Source organism: Cydia strobilella, chromosome 1 (genome assembly GCF_947568885.1).
Source record: "Cydia strobilella chromosome 1, ilCydStro3.1, whole genome shotgun sequence".
Lineage (NCBI taxonomy): Eukaryota > Metazoa > Arthropoda > Insecta > Lepidoptera > Tortricidae > Cydia > Cydia strobilella.
The window spans coordinates 6,191,234-6,208,263 of NC_086041.1; the positions used below are offsets into that span (position 1 = coordinate 6,191,234).

Sequence of the window (17,030 nt, forward strand, 5' to 3'; positions counted from 1 at the left end):
TATCAATATGTACCTATGTTTAGAATTAGTAACTACGACTTACTTATTCAATTATTATTTGCCTTAAATATTTGTATTTAGTATTCAATTTCTCTTATACCTATTGTAAATATTTCCCGCACCTATTACTATTTAATTTCTGTTTGGCCCAAAGGTTAACTTGTAGAGAACGCCTTCTGGCATTAAGTTCGCCATTTGTACAACTTTTACTGTGCAATAAAGTTTAAATTAATTAATTAATGATGCCAAAACACACAACTTCACATTTCCTTCCACGTACGCTTCGGCTGTGGAATGAGCTCCCTGCCGAGGTTTTCCCGAGGGGCTACAGTATGGGGTTCCTCAAAAAAGGAGTGTACAGGTTTTTAAAGGGTCGGCAACGCGCGTGTAATATCTCCGGTGTTGCAGGCGTCCATAGGCTACGGTAACTGCTTACCATCAGGGCCGTATGCTTGATTGCCACCGACGTGGTATAAAAATAAAAAAACTTACAGGAAATAAATTACACTCAATTGTATGTATGGTGCCTATGTCTGGTTTATAATAAATATCACACTACAGATATTAATTATCAACAAATTCAATAATCCTTAAAAATAATCATGCGTAATCCATTCCTCATTATTTCCGTCCTAAAGCTCCCTATTGCAAATAAAACCGGCAATGTACACATCTTCAGCTTTAAGTAGGTGTGTTACAAACTCACACAGGATGGCACGTCCCAACTTGGCAACTTCAGTAGCGCTTCAGCCCTCGAGCTGAGCGGATGACTGAAGTGCAGACGCGATTTTTTTCGAGAAACTTTCAGATATGAAATACGCGTCGGTCCCTACAGACTAGCGAAGGTGTTCGAATAAAGTTGAGTGTAGTGAAGTTTTTGACTGGTGACAAAATCATAATAGAAAGATACTTTACAAGTGGTTAATATGGATGACAGTTTTGTTCAAATTTTCGCGGGGACCGCGAGGAGGCGTTTCCTGGTATAGGTGAATATCTAATTAGTTCAATTTTTTCGGCCATAATAAAATAATAATCTAAAATTCTGAATTAATATAAATTCGGCTATTCCTTGAAACGTTGTATTCGTACATTAATTAAAACTTTTTTCGTTACCGAATTCATTCAAACATTCATTATCTTTATCTTTTTTACGAATATTGAAAATATATAGCTTAGTTCTAGTGATTTGTTCTGATGTTGCTTTATTTAAGCTTAAGTATAGAAAACACAACAAGTAAAACGACTATTTATTAACCCAGCGACAGTTTTTATTTATGTAAAACCTCCTTTCGGGCCACAGGACGAATCAATTGCCTACTCGTTTATCGAAATCAACTTTGTAGTTTCAACGCTACGGTGGTACATACACCTACCACTCAATGAGACATGGTGTTATGATTTGAGCTCCTTTTGTCTTTAGAGCTATCACATATTATACTCATAGTGTTGGTACCTACACAATATTAATTATTTTATTCCAAGAAACAAATACATTAAATTGCGTTGCGATGTTACGATGAGCAGGGGGGTTGGAATAAGGCGTTACGTAACAATGTTTTTTTGCAATAAAATAAAATACGTACATACATACATAATATATAATCACGCCTTTTTTCTGGAGGGGTAGGCAGAGACCACGGATTTCCACTTGCTATGATCCTGACTGACACATTCCTCATACACGCTCGCTCATTTCTTCAATTTTATGATTATACTTTGCTGAAAATAATTATAACTTTTAGGTAAAAATGGTCACTCGGGTGTTACGTAACTTTTAGGTAGGGGGAGGGGGGGGTTCACGAAAACGTTACCTACGGCGCGTTACACGGGGGAGGAGGGGTCAAAAATCTTCTAAAATAGCGTTACGTAATATGTGAGACTCGTGTGCATAAAAAAATTACTTAATAAAATAAATATTTTAATCTTATTGTTTAATTAATAATTAAAATAATTTTTGATTTGCTAAACATATATAAAATACACATATTTCAATAATTGTTATTAATTGATTGCTATGCTATATTTTGCATGTGACTGCCCTTGAATAGGAACTTTTTACAAAAAAAAATCAGGGTAAAATAAATCCGTTCTAAAATGCAACAAATCAAAAATACAAGTCTCATAACTCATAACCCAAAAAGTTGCGACATGTAATGTGTAACCTATCAGTTATTCTATTCTGTACTATTTCAATGGGACCATCTATCCAAACATTTAAATTATAATAATTTAACAAACAAAATAATGCTACATATGACAATAATCTCTTATTTCAATTACAGAACATAGTACTTACGTTTGTGTGAGTTTTTATCATCAAATTCCGCCCAGCTGAAAATGATGTGATATTATGTGGGATGTGTGTGGGAATCGCACTGTAAGTACTGTCACCTGCAAAAATATGTTAGTCACGAAGGCCGCAAAAATCTGTGACGCGCTCTTATTGCGCTACAAATAAGATCGTATCAGATATTTTTGCGTCCTTCGTGACTCACATATTATTGCAAGTGACAGTATTGTAAGTGACAGTATTTTGATGTAGGTGTGCGATTCCCACACGCATCCCACACCCCATCATATCATTTTCAGCTAGGCGGGCTGGGCTGGGCTAAGTTGATGATAAAAACTGAAACTCTCACAGAACAAATGATACAACACCTAGCCATATAAATATTCAATACTAACTGAAATGAAAATGATTAAAATTGTAATATGATTTAATGCATACCTACCTGTTATATGTTAGGTATGCGTTATATCGTACTATAATAATTATAAAGTGCGCTTTATATAAAGCGAATATTAAAAACAGGATGTCTTGTAACTTAAATATTATAAGATAATTTTAGCCATTTAGATAAAGAGTCCAATTGTTGGTACACAAAATAAAGCAAGTCCTCGTTTTGCATTGGACTATTAGCTTTGGGATCATTACGTAAAACCCTGTGAGGGGAAGATTTGCGCTGGCTGACAATATACCATAAATTATATAATATAGACAATATATATAAATATGCCAAGTAAAAGAAGAGCTAAAAATAAATGACCTACCTACACGATACCACACATAGATCATTCAAGCACTAAGGACAACGTGTGCCGATACTTTTGAGTACTAAGTCTGCTTAGCAACTTCAGCCGATTATCTTAACTTATACACTAATAAGGGGCTTCCACTAAACTGCTATCATTGCCAAGCGGCCCGGCGAGGATCGCGCGTTCAATCCCGCCGGAACCAACTTCGTCTGCCTTATTACACTATTTGGGTGGGCTCCAATTTGGCAGTCGGCTAAACGATTACATTAACCAGAGGTTTTCATAATTAAGTTTTATTTATATACACACATAATCATATTACTGCGGAAAACATTTATAGGTTATGGTCTTGTATATATTCCTTTGTGAATAATCTAGCAATATAGGTATATCAAAAGACCTTACTCCGGGGCCTCGTCAGTCTTACTGTCTTCCTGTCAGTACCTGAAAAGTTATGTTATGCGTTTTAGTTACTGTAGCAGTTATCTAAAGGAGCTACCTACGTCTTACTTTAGCTGCTTACTGACACACCAGCTCATCATCAATGGCCACTGCATCCCTGACGGATGATTGTTGCAACGCTGTGACAAGAGCGGTTGAGATGGCCAATGCATTTTCGCTTATGGCTTTACAAGCCTATCGCTGCACGGTACTTCTTGCCGCATAAGTCGCCTGTATGGGTTTGTTGAGCCTCTGGATTTGTTTGTTTGGAGGCTACCAGCTTTGTGACGCCTGTGCCTTTTATGTTTTAAGTTTACAACACACCAGCTGCAGAGGCAATGCCAATATCAGACGGTTCGGCAGATAAGCCTACCCTGCCGTTTACCAAACTATAAAATAATAATGATAAAATAATGATTGTGTACCAAACAGCCGGCCTATTGTTATTAATGGAAGAAATGCAATCACGCAAAATATTTATATGCAAAATTGTCCATTATTCGTAAAACTTTTTTTTATTATTTCTCATTTAGGCAATAATTTTTCCAGGGTATCAACTGAAAACATTGTATTAATGATAAAATTTCAATATTAATCTGATTTTGCTTACTGTACCCACCACGTTTGTCAATATACAATTTTTAAGCGACCACATACAGCTTATTTTCTTTAGTTTTAGTTTACACATAGAAGAAGTAACTTCTTTGAAGATTTATGAAGGTACATGTTTGCGTTCCCGCACTTATAAAAGTGTCCTTAATGTCTTTTATTGAATTTATTTATAAATGGCCATAATTCGCTCCTTTATCGCAAAATTCGAACCGAAACAATTTCTATGATGGATGGCCTATTGACATGGAAAAACATCTTTTGAAGGGCTTTGAAAAGTATCCCTGTATTCATTATATTGATGCGGATAACACTTGATTTTGGGTAGGTAGGTACCTATGAAAAGGAAAATAATTCAGGTATTTATGCTCCTCAATATGTAGTTTCAGGGCTCGAGTCGATTTCGCAGACCCTACTGTATATATATATTAGAGGTTCGGGGCGTTTTTTACATATAAGTAGGTATGTATAAAGAAAGCTTCAACTGTGTTTATCAATAATAAATATATATTAATAACGGGTCACTCACGCGTTTTAAGTCGAAAACGCTCGACATGTTTCACTCCGTACCGATGACGCTCCTCGGTACGGAGTGAAACATGTCGAGCGTTTTCGACTTAAAACACGTGAGTGACCCGTTATTAATATATTTATTATGTCTGTGTCTCACGGAAGTTTTGTTATTAAAATTGTGTTTATCAATTATACAAAAAAAGGTAATTAAAAATGTTTTATAAAAAGAGAAGCATGATGGTAAAAAAAACCTTCAGTCTGAAGTTTTAAATAGCTAGACATTTTTTTTGCAAAGCTTCTTTAAGAATAAAATTATGTAGATTTGTTAAAAACGTCTATTTACAACATGAATAATAATGAAAACGAGGATGACGTCGTTTGATGCCATTTCCTTTTTATATCCATAGTATTAACATATTAATTGCACCGACCGGACTACAGATAGGTAGAAATGGACCGCGAACTGCACTTCTTCCTTTTTGGATACCAGATAAGCTATGTAGGCCAAAAGTGGTGTAGTGAGTGCCTATGATAGGTACTCACTGCACTTACTTCCCTCACTAAGTACATCGATAAAATGTGGCTATGAGTGTATAAGGGAATATTGATAAATATAAATTTATTTTTGTATTTAGTGCTATAAAAAAAATGATTTTTATGTTTTGTTGCAGTAAAAAAAAAAACTGTGGAATGTTACGTGTTAAATTGCCGATAATAAAGTACCAGATTTGGTATTTGTTGCAATTTTATGATCTTTTTTTATTTATATATGTGCAGTTTCAGTGTCAGAACGCTGAATGAATTACTTCATAATGATATAATTACCATAGTTTTTCGTTTCTTTTTAAAGCTATTTTACTACTACCTACTAGTTATAAACTAATTTACTAGGTATGAATAAGTAGGCCAAGATAGAACTTCTAATTTTAGCCCCGTAATATTATTTAACAATTTATGTGATTGAAAAGCGTTGGCTAGCTAGTCCTACAAAACCAATATCTGAAATAATTTTATGTAACTATAATAAATCATTGTAAAATTGACCTCAAAGATCTGACGCCACATCGACGCCAGACCGGCAACAAGGAACAATTAAAAGAATAGTTACAAAGTAACCGGCAATTTTAAACTTTAAAAGGCTGCCTGGAATAATAATTAAGACTGCTTATTTAAGTTTAGTTGGAAGTGCCTGTACCTAATATTAAAAACTTCGTGGTTTGAAGTTGTAAGTTTAATGAACATACTTATTTATTTTTAAACCGATGATTATGATGATTTAACCTAGACATAAAAAGAGGGACGTTATGAGTTTACTATTTATATTATGTACGTCTATAGAATCGTGGCTCCCAAATGAATAAAAAACTGTAAGGATGGCTTTTTAACCAAATGACTTGTCATGATGGTTTTCGCTTTGTATAATATAAATATGTCGAGTTCTTTTATTTATAAGTACATTTATACCTACTTATTTATTCATAAAATAATTTTTGGTTCTGGTTTAATAATAATACATAATTTAGTAAAATAGACGGAAGGAGAAATAAACATCACTTAAACTTCGAAAAATTTAATTGTAATTTTAATTACATTGCAAAACTTCTGGTCTGATACATTAAATAAAAATTTATGTAATTACTTCAAAAGAAAATAACTTAATAATAATAATAATGGCGGCGGCGGCGGCACCATAGGTTTTTTATAATGTATTTATATATATTTTTTAATGTTTTGTAAGTGTTTTTATATTTTACTTTATACTCACATTGTAAAACCCTATAACCTAAGACCCAAAATAAATAAAGAAAATAATAATAATGGGATCGATCTATCATCTCTGACAAGACTATTGTAGCCAATAAGCCTGACATCGTTCTGACAGATCGATCGCAACGCCGGGCCGTGCTCGCATCCCTCATGATGAGAATCTCGTGAAAGCCGAGAAGGACAAGTCCAGCAAGTACCTAAACTTGGCTCACGAGATAACCGCCATGTGGGATGTTGAGTCGACGATCAATGTCCCGATAGTCATTTCAGCGAACGGTCTAATAGCGAAGAGTCTCGGTCTCGACCAACATCTTGAGAGACTATCGCTAGGTGGTTGGATCAAGGGTCAGATGTAGAAGGCGGTGAACACGGCGCGGATAGTCCGCCATTTCCTCTCGTTGCGGCCCTCACCACCGGCAGCTTGGGCCTTGCCCTGCTGCTGGCAGCACCCTAGGTTAGATTTTTTATAATGTGTTTATATATTATTTTTTATATTGTTTTGTAAGTGGTTTTATTTTTTTAATTTTATATGTATATTGTAAAAACCCTAACCTGAGACAGTGAGTGTCGACACCACGGACACCTATTCCAGAGGGCACTTTCATGGTCCCGAGATATGGAAAAGACATACAAATAATAATAATAAAGGATGTTTATTAAAAAAAAAACTTTAGATAATATGTAATAGCCGGTAGCCCAGAATAATTCCGGTCTGAACCTCCAACAAGCCAAATGAACTTTGTTATATGCAGTTTACTTCGTGATCGCCGATGTTAAGTAACAATGTTACACAGTTAGAAAATGGGCGAACCTCATCGGTACTTAAATTTCAAGCTCATAAATTTGATAGCTTTAGCATAGATAAATGCGGTGCCTGTACCTGCATAAAATAAATAAAAGCATCGAATGAGAAACGTGTTAATGGTAGTGAAACATATTGATACTAAAATAGTTAAAGAAACAAATAATATATGATAACAATAATGTTATGACTGTACCTAATTACAAAAAAAAAAAAAAACAAAATAAAAATGAGATGAAGTTGAATGCTGTCCTACTTTGGCTGCATGGGAACATTTATTTATCTCGCTTAGATGCAACCAGCAAACCTGTTTGTTACAAAACCGTAAACTTACGGGACCATTGTAAACTTACAATGAGAGCGCACCTGGGCCGTACGAACGAAATTAGATGGAAAAGTGCCAGCGCATTTTTATCCAACTTGTGCTAGAAGACAAAGTTTAAAACTGATCAACTAAATATTATGTGTAATTTGAAGCCCCATTTAGATACTGAGAATACTTGGATGCGATTTTCATTACGTTGCGGCTTTTGATTGATCGTCTGAATTCATTGTGGACCGGGAGAACGATTAAAACGTTTTGGTCAGAAATGTCACTGTTAACAGCTGTCAGATCATTTCTATAAAGGTTTGTAATGTCTTACCCAGCCTAAACTCTACTACTGAAGCTTTATAACCTGAAATACACGAAGTTTCCTCAACCTTTTAGTAAATAAGTGTCAAGGCTATGGGGGATGAAGTATAAAATAAACAAGGTATTGAATTATAAACTGAAAATATATAACATGACACTAAAGAAAAAAATATTACCGTAAATAATTTGATGTGTTCCCTAATAGTTGGAAGGTATTGAATGCAACCTAATTTGATTTATTGCATTCAAGTTGATTAAGTTTGCAAGGTAAATTAATTCAATAATTTATAAGCTCTATATCCAATAAAGTCTGATTAGGACACATTGTGATATACTGCCTTGATTGCTATATATTCCGACAAGCAACAATGTATTGTACAATAAGTATCCTAAATATAATAATAAATAAAACCCATAAGAAATAAGAAATAACAGATAACGCTCCTAAAGAAAGGTAAAATTAAAACGTGTCAATTAAATAGGTTTGTGACGGTTCATACAAAATGCATGTAAAAATACGTCACAAAATTGGAAATCTTTTCACACGCTTTTTTTTTATTTTTTAAATAGATAGTCTTCTTGATTCTGAGAAGAATGAACGCAAAAGTTGATGGTTTTTCGAAAAAAATTAAATGATACACTATTCTCTGAACGTATACGTAAAATAAAACCAAACGAGACCTAAATAAAACGTAGAAAGGTACCTAAAGCCATGAACAATTTACAAAAGCCTTTTTATTCTACATATATTAGTTAAGACGATAGTGAACGACCGTTTCTCCATACAAAGGTAGTCCCCATTTTCTCCCTGGATATTGCTATTATGTAAAATATTCTTAAAGAATTTGTTTATTAACCATAGCTATACCCCATTGTTAGACTTTTATAGATGTTTTGATTATTATAGAAATTATCGAAGCGAAAAACAAAATACATACAAATTTTAAAAAAGCTCCTATCGCTCTTAAAATGTACTTAATAAAAATATCCAAAAAAATAATAAGGGGCAGCTATAGCTATACCTATATATCCCCCCGGTTGGTTGGTTTGCAAATTGTGCAAAAGCAGGTATGTTTTATAATGTTAATATCGAGAGAGGACTACCATTTCTATGGAGAAACGACCGCTTCTCCATGGAAATGGTAGTCCTCTCTCGATATCAACATTTAACACCCTTTCCTCTAAAGAGCAGTCATATAAAGTTACAAGTGAAACTATTAAATTACCGGGTAACATTCTAAACACGTTCTCAACTTTGCACTTAAAAGTAACCCGAAGGAAAGTTGCATTATTCGACTTGAATTAATAACGACCCTATTCCCGAGTGTTCGGATTTGATTATGAAAATATTATGGGAATCACTTTAAAAATCTGACTTTCATTGTTAAACTTGGGTGTTGTGTTTGGCATTATATTAAACTTTTTTTAGGAGAAAAGCGCCTTTGATATAATAACGACCTTGCCTTACACTTTAAAATAATATGAGATTATTTTGTAAGACACGTTTAAATATGCCTTAATTTTCTATCAAACATTTTATGATATAGAAACAATGCGAAGGTTAGGTCATTGTGTACGCGATTTCGAAGGACCAGCGGGAGCGCAGCCCGAAGATAAGGAGGGGCTATGGCTGTGAATTACCTGCTCACTAAAATTCTGTCCGGTTGCGGCGGCCGCCGAGTTATATTATTGTAATTTAGTGGTTCGTGTTTACTTCCGAATTCTTCTCACAGTTCTCACCTTCACACTCACGTTTATCGTTCTATTAAAATTACTTAAATCTTCACTAAGAAATATGCGTTTTTATTTTGATTGACAATTTTTGCAATGACAGATATATTCAAATTCTTCTGCTTTTCTTTATAGCGTTTAAGGTCGGCAAAAAGGCGGGTGATATGAAAATGAGGTCGAATATATTTATGAAAGAAAGAGTGAGCGAGATGGATGAATGTGAATGACAAGGAATGAAAAGGGGCGCGAACAGTCTTAAAACTAGAAATATGTATTTATTTTACAGCTCCTAAATATTTATTTGCCGCCGAATAGATGTTTCGTTTACATTAAATAGCATTCACTTTTATCAAGATACCTAACTCAGATTAATTATTTCCAGAAATGAAAGATTTAACAGTCAATTTACGTTAAATTAAATATCATTCAGGGAAACAATATCACAGAATATATTCATTTATCATATGTGTGTTTCACATGGGTGATCAAATATCATGCGCTTAAACCTCGGTTGTGCTGTAATAGAGCAGAAAAAAATATACTTAAAAAGATAACATGTTATATTCGGTCAGGATCCATATCAGACACATGCAAGAGGTTAATATCGATTTACAATTCTATGTCACTCATTAAATAGTCAAATGGCCCTTCAAAGTGAGGTATAAACTATTACAGCACAATATAATTATTTCGATATTTCAAATTACGCCCAAGCTATTGGTACCGATATTTGATACTCGTACCGGCTCTGAATCGCAGCGCTGTCAGTTCCGAGTTGGACTTAAACACGATTTGATATCACAATTCTCTCCAAAGTTTATCTGTAGTTATGGACAGCAAGTTTGATAACGGACATTTTTGTTTAAATAGTCATTACGAATTCAGGTGTTTTTAATCATCCAAAGAACTTAAGAACTTTTGTCAACAAATTTTTAGAGATTTCCAGTGACTTCATTAGTTTATTTGTTGAACAATGTTTAAACCTACCATACCTACCTACCATATGAGTTTCATTTTTATACTGATTGTGCCAGCTGTTTTCATTTAGAACCGTTTAAAAAGTTTTCGTTTTTAAGCATACTTGCGTATCAATTTCTTCTTAAGTTTTTTATTTTAGCATTTTTTATTAAGGCAACAAATAAGTAACATTTAAGCTATAAGCTCTACATATTTATGTTCAGACGTGAGGTTAAATTCCAGTAAAAGGGCGAGGTAGGGTGTGTATGGCTTCATATCACACTTTGCCACGCACTCAGGTGTCACTGACATATTACTGCTAGTTTTGAGGTAGAATATAAATTGGCGATAATGTGGCCATAAGAGACCAGATAAGAAAAATAATCATTTACTCATTTAATGGTCGGATGGTGTACCGAGACAAACCTTACTGGATTAACGGTACTTTTGTAATTAAGTTGTATATTATGTGTATTTACCTGATTAAAATAAATAAATAAATAAAAAATGCATATATAGGTATTAAACACCTCCGTATAATTAGTATTGCGTAAATATTCTGAAGGAATAGTACCTAAAAAAGTATGAATATAAATTATTGTTTCGGTAAGTAGTTTATTTTATAAATAGAGTACCAAATTAGTAACTAATGTACAGGTTTATTAATACCTACGTAAACAAAAAGCAATCGAGTAGTTAGTGTTGTACCTACCGTAATAATTTTATAATTATCTGTCATTTAAATTGTTGTTGTCGAAAATTGTTGGTTGTTACGGTATTTATTAATTAATTTAAATAGTACGAGTATTCGACATGAAATATAATAAAGGCCGCGCGGTTTTATTCTTACGGGCCAATTCGAGTTTTAGTTATTAGATCTATTTTCAATATGATACTGATCTGCCAGTGCCAAAAGTGACATTTCTTCAACCAAAACCGTCACTTTTGACACGGATCAGTATAATATTGGAAACAGTTCATAACTAAAACTCGAATAGTTCTACCATACTAGCAGGCCAATTTTTGGCCTGTTGGTATACTGTAAATGAAATCTTAAGACGAAAGAGGACGACCGCCTCGAAACCGGTTTTCCATATAAACGATATCCCATTTTCCTCTCTTATTTTCACCCAATTTGAGGTATTGTAATCATAGCTATGCCGGACAGTTTGATTTTTATCGATTTTTTAATTATTATAAGCGTTAAGAGTGAAAAGCAGGTTTCATACAAATTTTTAAAAGCTTACTTATAATAAAGTAAAAATCGACTAAAATCAAACGGTCGGGCATAGCTAAGATTAAATTAGGCCAGTATTACACTTGTAAGTTCTACTTACGTAAGTAGGGACAAAGCTATTTGCTAGAATGAGATAACGATATTCATATCTCATTCTGTAGTATAGCTGTGTCCCTACTTACGTAAGTAAAACTTACAAGTGTAATCCTGGCCTAAATCTTTCCATAATGTCAATATCCAAGGAGGAAAATGAGGACTATGTTTGTATGGAGAATAGAAATAGAGAATAGTTTAGTTCTTATAGCTAGTTTTAAATATTTTGTCTTGCTTAGTTTTAGACCTAGTTTAAGTAGTAGATAACTTAATCACGTATATGTAGACTTAAGATCTTACTACTGTTTATATAATTTTCTTGGACATCTCCTTCCTCTAGCGTTATATTTTAACTGAATTTTTCTTTCCTTTTGTGCACACATGTTTAGAGTTATAGTCCAGATATAAACTGTAAGTCATTAATGTAATTTGTAAACCAAAAAAATAAAATAAAAAATAAATAGATCGTCCCCTTTCCTCTTAAGAGTCACAAACCTAGTCACCGCCATATAATCGAAGTTACACTCTTATTTTAAAACTACATTCTCAAATAACAACAAATTTAACATGAACATTGAACATGAGTCCACCTTTTGTACGATAAGTATTTCTTTTGTGCAATAAAGATTAAATAAATAAATAAATAAATAAACATTTAGTATATCAATGTCTAGGTCCTAGTTTTCGTTGCTAGAAATTAAAATACAAAGAAATTATAGAAGTTTTAAATACAATTTTCTTTGTATAACAAATTTTAGCAACGAAAATTATGTTCAGTAAATGTTTATGCCAAGTTTCATGTAATTTAAAAGCATGTCATTTTATAATGTTAGCGACTTTTTGGGGCGGTTTTGATATGATAGGCCTAGATTTTTTTTCAAAAATTTATTCCCAGCAAGTTAGAATTGGTTTTAATACCTTCATTTGGTCCTAAATGCGTTCAATCCAAGTTTGCTCCATCCCAAGTGTGCATATTTCTCTATTTCAGTTTTTTTATTTGTAGTTCGAAAACGGTACGTCCGACAAAAAATTTGCTCTAATCATAATACAAACTGGCATCTGAGGATACGAAAGGTATCTTAATATGAATTCGCAGTCAAAGATTGTAAAAAAATGGCCGCCACTTTGAATTCCTTTTTTTTTTGATATAATCGTGTTAAAATCCCTATTTTTTACCATCCACAACAACCTTGCTGGTAGGGACTTTGTAATTGATGGTGGGTTCCTTCTACATCGAGTGGTTTTGCCAATCCAAGGTAAAATGTATCCCACCCAAGCCTCCCAAAATTTATTTACACCTGGGATGGAGCAAACTCGGATTATACGCATTTAGGTACAAATGAAGGAAGTGGAAGGTCTTAATGAATGCTTTATTGGATAAATCAGCAGATTTTTTCCTAATATTACGATTTCAGATTTATAAAAAAGTTTCCCTATAGTTATTTAGATGGAATTCGTTTTAGCTTCTGTAGGTACGTGCCATTCTGTACATCAATATCGTTACTAGCTTTGAGTTGAGACACGAAATTTAAAAAACCGAATAAGTAGGATTATTATCAAAAAAGTTTACTTAGGTATTGTAAAAAATAAAGGAATTTGTTTTTGATAAAGATTGGATAATTATTATGATTAAAAATCATTTTTGTAAGATATTTTAAATAAGGATGTATAAAAATGTAGTATTTACAAAAGTAGGTAGGTAGGTAAAAGTTGCTGAACAAATGTTGGTCAGTTTGAGGAGTACAGCCTACAGTTTAATTTAATGCTCCTGTTACAGAAAACACCCGGTATAGTAATTTGTGGGAATTACATTTTAATATTACCAAAGTGATGTAAAATATACCTAGCGCCTGTAATGACAGCTAAACCAAACTTTAGTGTTATGACTAAAAATTACTTTTAACGCCGTTTAAGAAACGGGTTTGTCATTTCTACTAAATTATTTTTTTCCGTTTACATATAAAATTTTAAATCGAGGTTTTATACCATTACCATACCATTAGGCTGGGATTACAAGTAATATAACAAGTACCTGTATATAATTGCTATTAGAGGTCGACTTTAAATAAGCCATCCTGAACCTTAGTGGAGGCTTTGATAGGAGGGAGGGATTCTGGGAACTCGTCCAAGGTTGTTTCATAACTTGGCTACGGACTTCGAATACAAAGTAGTAAATTCGTAATTACTTTGACATTTTCGTTAAATTCTTGTATCTACTTATTAAGACTAGTTGCTCCAAACACAATTAGCAGACTGATCAACGTCACTCAACATGAACTATGAAAACTCCCATACAATAAATTTTAGCAAACGTTTTAACGGTGACAGACGGTTTGGTGCAACTGAACCTGATTTTTATCTCTTTCGTAAATCAAATAAATAAAGTATTTATTCAGGAAATGCCCTATTTCCAACCATTATCTTCATGATTCAGTTATTTGAATGAAGTAGGTTACTTTCGTTTTAGGTTTCGTGTCGGGTAGAGGGGACTTCGTCCGCGTAGAAGTTGTCAAACTTTCTCCACCCTTTCCACTTACTACTCTCTGTAGCAATTTAGAAGGAACTAAAGAAAACTGATTTAAATTGCCACTCAAGGAGAATATTTAATATGCGCCATAATATATATATATATATATATTTTTAATGTTTAATAATAATAATAGTTTGTAATATTAATCATGTGCGCCGTAAGAGCATGTAAACAAAAATTGAACAAATTGTTGTATTAACGTTTAATTTATTAATTTTAATAACTAAAATAAGAAATACGCTGAAGAGTGGTGGTAGGTGATTATCCTTGAGAGTTGAATGGCGCAAATCGTAACGGGGAGAACAAAATATAACTAAAGACAAAGGTGTGTGACTTCCCTGGTTGGATACTCGGAGTAGGCCGATAAGGTGAAGCAGACTGTTTGTCGATACATTACGTCACAGGTAGGTGGAAACAGTTTTTGGAGTCGACTTAGATGCACAATCGATAAAATAGCTGGCGATGGAGTCCCCGGTGGGAAAACTAAGCAAAGATAGGACGTACGTAAAAATTGGAACTGATAAACGTGGATACGAAAAAGATAGAAAAGGTATGAAAACTTACCCGCAGCAAAAAGCGGTTAACAGTGTTTCTTTATTGAAAAACACTTTTGAAATTCTCAGTCCTTCACTATATCACAAACTATTTCATAGAAATCTATAATTTTCCGCCGTTTTTGCGTGAAGGAGGCACAAACATTTAAATATACAAACTTTCAATCACATTTATACCTACTGCTTTTCTCATTTGTGATTTCGATCCATACACAGGGGTGCTAAGCTAATAATTTTACTAACTATACTATGAGTAGGTACTTGAACTTAAAAATACAATTCGCTTCGTCAGTTTACTTCGGATATTCATTGTCACAGGCTAAAAACAATAGGAAACGGCTAACGTCAACATTTCTCTTTAAATGTTGGAAGCCGTCATGCAAAGCAAACTCGCCCCATAGGGTTCGTAGGCATTTCTGATAAATAAAGTTAAAAGGGTTGGGTACTTCCCAAACTTAACTCAGTTAGAAGCATCGAACATGCCAATAACCCGCGAGTGGATGAAATGTCAACTACATTTTAAATTAAGTGCAAACTTGAGCCGTCGCTTGTCTATTTCTTGTAAAAAAAACTTTGCTTGTTTGAAATCTAAAGCTAATTTTTACGCTGCACACTTCCAGGTAGCATACATTTTTCGGTACTTTGATACTGAAATAAGAAAAACGTGGTAAGCGTGGTAACGCGGCAAGTGTGATGGGCACCTTTGCACCCGGTACAGCTCGCGGAGGTCTATTAGAATAAAATATTTTATTTAGCTTTGTAGTTTATTAATTAATTTTAGGTATATTGAAGTTATTTTTTTATGTTTGTTTATACCTTTAACTTCGTTTTCTGAATAAACTATCTGCTGTACCATTTATTTATTGGTAATTTTAATTCAGTGATTTATTAACAGTGAACTCTCTATTGTGTGTTGTGTTACGTCTTGCAGTAAAGCCATTAGCTAACACGTGGGTTTTCATTGTACCCAGCAGACTTTGTCGGCACGTTCTTGTCTACCGTAGCATTGACAGGCGAACATGCTGTATAAAGGACACGTTTATTTAAAAACCACACGGTGCCTTCATTTAACGTGCGGTAGCGATTTAAACCCTTAAAACTTATTCATTAAACTGTAAAATCTATAATTTAAGTATAAACAAATTAAAGATAAACTAAACATACCTTAGTCTAATTCATTCATTAATCATTGTATGAAAGTAAAATTTAATTTCGTGAAACTTACGAGGATAATTAAATAACGGTAAATCTAGATGCCACACACAAGCACAGTAAAACTTCATTTAAGTAGAAAGTACCTAACGTCAAATTATTGCACAATTAAATTCTTGATTACACATTACCTATATTAAACCTCGCGGACTTAACACATTGCCCCAGTGGTCATAGGAAAGGATATTTGGGTAAATAAAGCGTATGTCCTTATAAACTACGTCTATAGAACCGGGTGTGTAGTTAAAGTACGTCCAAAAGAGAGGTATGGGCCCTGTAAATGTCATCTCGCTTTGTGTGGTAGGGCACAGCACAGCGGATATCATTCCAGATCTAGAGCAGAGCCCAACTGGGGAATTACCTCCACCTTACAGAAAACCGCAGCCAAATAAATAACACTAGACCCTACTCATAGTGTTGTGTTGCTGCCGGTGAGTAAGGTTGCCAGAGAGCTCGACGGGGGTGCAATGTTAGGGTCGGCAACGCGCATGTAACTCCTCTGGAGGTTTTTATGGCTGACTTGTTCACCTCAAGATTTTTGAGAACTACGGAATTTATTTATTCCCATTTAGAATATGGTTAACGTGTGACATATGGGTCTCTATTGTTTGACATAATTATTGAAAGTCATAATGTAATGATTGTCATATTATCATTAGTCATAATTTGGTTTTTCTCAGAAACGCGTAACTTTTCAGGATTGCCATAAAACAAACCTAACCTAATACAACATAACCCGACGAAAATCCTGAAAAGTTAACGGTTTCAGAAATATTACTAATGATAATATGACAATCATTACATTATTGACTCTTTTGATTGAGTTGTATAAATAGTAGATCAATATAAATTACAAATGTTACATGAATACTGAATTACATTACACCTAATATTTTTGAAAACTTTATTGTGGA

At 33.7% G+C, this 17,030-nt stretch overlaps 1 protein-coding gene across 1 annotated transcript in view; it reads left to right on the top strand.

Moving 5' to 3' along the window:
• The first annotated feature begins 730 nt into the window (after positions 1-730).
• The window catches only part of LOC134755677 (uncharacterized), a 64,740-nt gene continuing 48,440 nt past the window's right edge, over positions 731-17,030 (top strand). Inside the window, exon 1 of the mRNA XM_063692221.1 lies at positions 731-986. Coding sequence (XP_063548291.1) covers positions 931-986 — 56 coding nt within the window. The 5' untranslated portion in view covers positions 731-930. The remainder of the gene's footprint in view (positions 987-17,030) is intronic.